The 2,684-nt window shown below is 48.7% G+C and overlaps 1 protein-coding gene across 1 annotated transcript; it reads left to right on the forward strand.

The window, feature by feature from the left end:
- Positions 1-669: 669 nt before the first annotated feature.
- sox1b (SRY-box transcription factor 1b) lies at positions 670-1,929 on the forward strand. The gene has a single exon (XM_028398522.1). The coding sequence runs from the start codon at positions 670-672 to the stop codon at positions 1,735-1,737; it is 1,068 nt and encodes a 355-aa protein (XP_028254323.1). The 3' UTR covers positions 1,738-1,929.
- Positions 1,930-2,684: the final 755 nt, after the last annotated feature.

Here is a 2,684-nt window from a genome sequence, read left to right on the forward strand (position 1 = left end):
GTTAAAAAAATAGTTTTTATTAAATAAAAAAATGTATCTGTCTTATCCTTGCTTTTGTTTTGTAAAAAAAAATACACTGAATGCTTATTGTACTATTTTGATGTCCGCCATGTTTACTTTATGTATTATATTTGTGTTTGCTGCCTCTTCGTTGATGTGACATATAAAATATCACGAGGCATGCGCAAAATGATGCGAATTAAACTGTTGCGTGTTTGCCAGCCACATACATACACACGCGCGCGCGCGAGCGCAAAACAGATGACAGAGGGAGTAATTTTTTAGGTCTCGCGCTCCGACGTCACCAGAACCTCTAGCCTCCCTGCATGCAAATCACGTTCACGCTCGAGCCTCTCCATTGGCCGGCGCTCGCTCATTTAGCTGCTGTCAAAGCGCGCGGCCCGGGCACGCTCCGGTAACTTTTCCCAGTACAGCTTCAACCAAAGTCAGCGCAGACACGCTGCCTCCATTCTTCTCCGCGCGGTGGATGACAGGGGGAAAAAAAGGCGGAGAGAGGAAGCCGGAGCGGAGCTGCCTCTGAGTGGATTTCATTCTGAGACCAGAGACCTTTTCATTGCTTTATCTTCCTCTTCCTCGGAGGTTTCGCTGCGCGCGGGTCAGCCTGAATGTTTCTGTGAGTTTGACTGGTGTCCCACTAAGACGAGGTGAATGTACAGCATCATGATGGAGACGGACTTACATTCCCCCGTGGTGCCCCAGACCAACCCATCCAACCCGGGGGGACACGCGGGAGGAGGAGGAGGCGGGGGGCCCGGAGGCAAAATCCCCCAGGAGAGGATCAAGAGACCCATGAACGCCTTCATGGTGTGGTCCAGGGGCCAGCGGAGGAAAATGGCACAGGAGAACCCTAAGATGCACAACTCGGAGATCAGCAAGCGGCTGGGCGCAGAGTGGAAGGTGATGACTGAGGCGGAGAAGAGACCCTTCATCGACGAGGCGAAGCGGCTCCGGGCCATGCACATGAAGGAACACCCGGACTACAAGTACCGGCCGCGGAGGAAGACCAAGACGCTGCTGAAGAAGGACAAGTACTCGCTGGCAGGCGGGCTCCTCGGCTCCTCGGCGGGTGTGGGAATGGGCGGCGGGCAGCGCCTGGAGAGCCCCGGAGGGGGCCACGTAGGGGCCAGCGCGGGCTACCCCACGCACGTGAACGGCTGGGCAAACGGCACGTACTCTGGCCAGGTGGCAGCAGCGGCTGCGGCGGCGCACGCCATGATGCAGGAGGCACAGCTGGCGTACACGCAACACCCGGGCACCGGGGCTCACCCGCATCACCCGCATCCGCACCATCACCCGCATCACCACCCGCACAATCCGCAGCCCGTGCACAGGTACGATATGAGCGCCTTATCTTACAGCCCCATCTCAAACTCTCAGAGCTACATGAGCGCTTCTCCGCCGGGCTACGGCGGGATCACCGGCTACACCCACCAACACCAAAGCTCCGGTGTTTCCCCGGTGTCCGGAGCCATCGGAGGGACTTTGGGGTCCCTTGTGAAATCTGAGCCTAGCTTGAGCCCGCCGGTGTCCACCGCGCGCGCACCGCCATCGTGCCCCACGGGAGACCTGCGGGACATGATCAGCATGTATCTGCCGACCGGCGAGGCGGCGGGGGACGCCTCCGTTCAGAGCAGACTACACGTGCTCCACCCGCAGCACTACCAGAGCAGCGGCTCCACTCCGGTAAACGGGACGGTTCCTCTGACGCATATTTAAATCTTTAAATGTAAAAGCACTACAAAAACACAACCAAATATTTAAACTCTAGATGTGGGCGAGAGCTGCTGATGAATTGTAAATTTTAGGCGGTTATAGCCATAAAAATGCAATCAATTTGAACAAACTTTTTTATTGTTATTATTTTCTTTCAGTGATGGGTTTTTTTTGTCTGTCCGAGCTAAAAAGGAAAAGCGCATCCGATTTACATTTGCTCTCTGGAACAGAGCATGCCAAGTTTTGACACGATTTAAATTATAATCCGTGAAGGCTGGTTGCATTTTGAAGGTTATTTTTCCAGACTTTTTTTCTGTGGAATTAAAAGCACCAGCTGTGTGTGGGGAGGGGGGGGGCGTATAATAAACGAGGGGCGGTGTGGAAGATGTGTTTAAAAAGTTTCTAGGCTGCAGTTTAAATTGATTTCCAGTTTTAATGCTTGTAAACATACATGTAAGTCAGTCGGTGTAATTTGAATTTGTTTTTGTTGTTGTAAAATCTTGTAAATTGTGAATAAATAGGCCTACTGAAAACGCCTTTTATGCAATTCTACATAATTTATAAAAAATGCGCAAGGAAAGACGCATTTTTTGGGTCTAAGACAAAACGATTTTGCGCTGAGTTAAATAAATTTTCCCAGAATTGCTTCTGTCTTGGAGAAAGTGGGTATTTGTTTATGTTTTTTTTTATTGCATTTGTGAAATATGTTTAAAAATGCTGACATCACTGCGGTGTTTAGTGCGGAATTATTATTGAAACATAAAAAAGATTTAATAGACACGTGATAATATTTAGTTTTTCATTCTGATCAGAAAAAAAATGTTTAATTTATCTACCTTTAAAATCCTATTAATTTACATCATAATAAATCATAAAAAGCTGCTTTTATGTCTTTATGTAATTGTACAATGATATTTATGACATCAATATTTGGATAATAAGTCTTAATT

Source organism: Parambassis ranga, chromosome 2 (genome assembly GCF_900634625.1).
Source record: "Parambassis ranga chromosome 2, fParRan2.1, whole genome shotgun sequence".
Lineage (NCBI taxonomy): Eukaryota > Metazoa > Chordata > Actinopteri > Ambassidae > Parambassis > Parambassis ranga.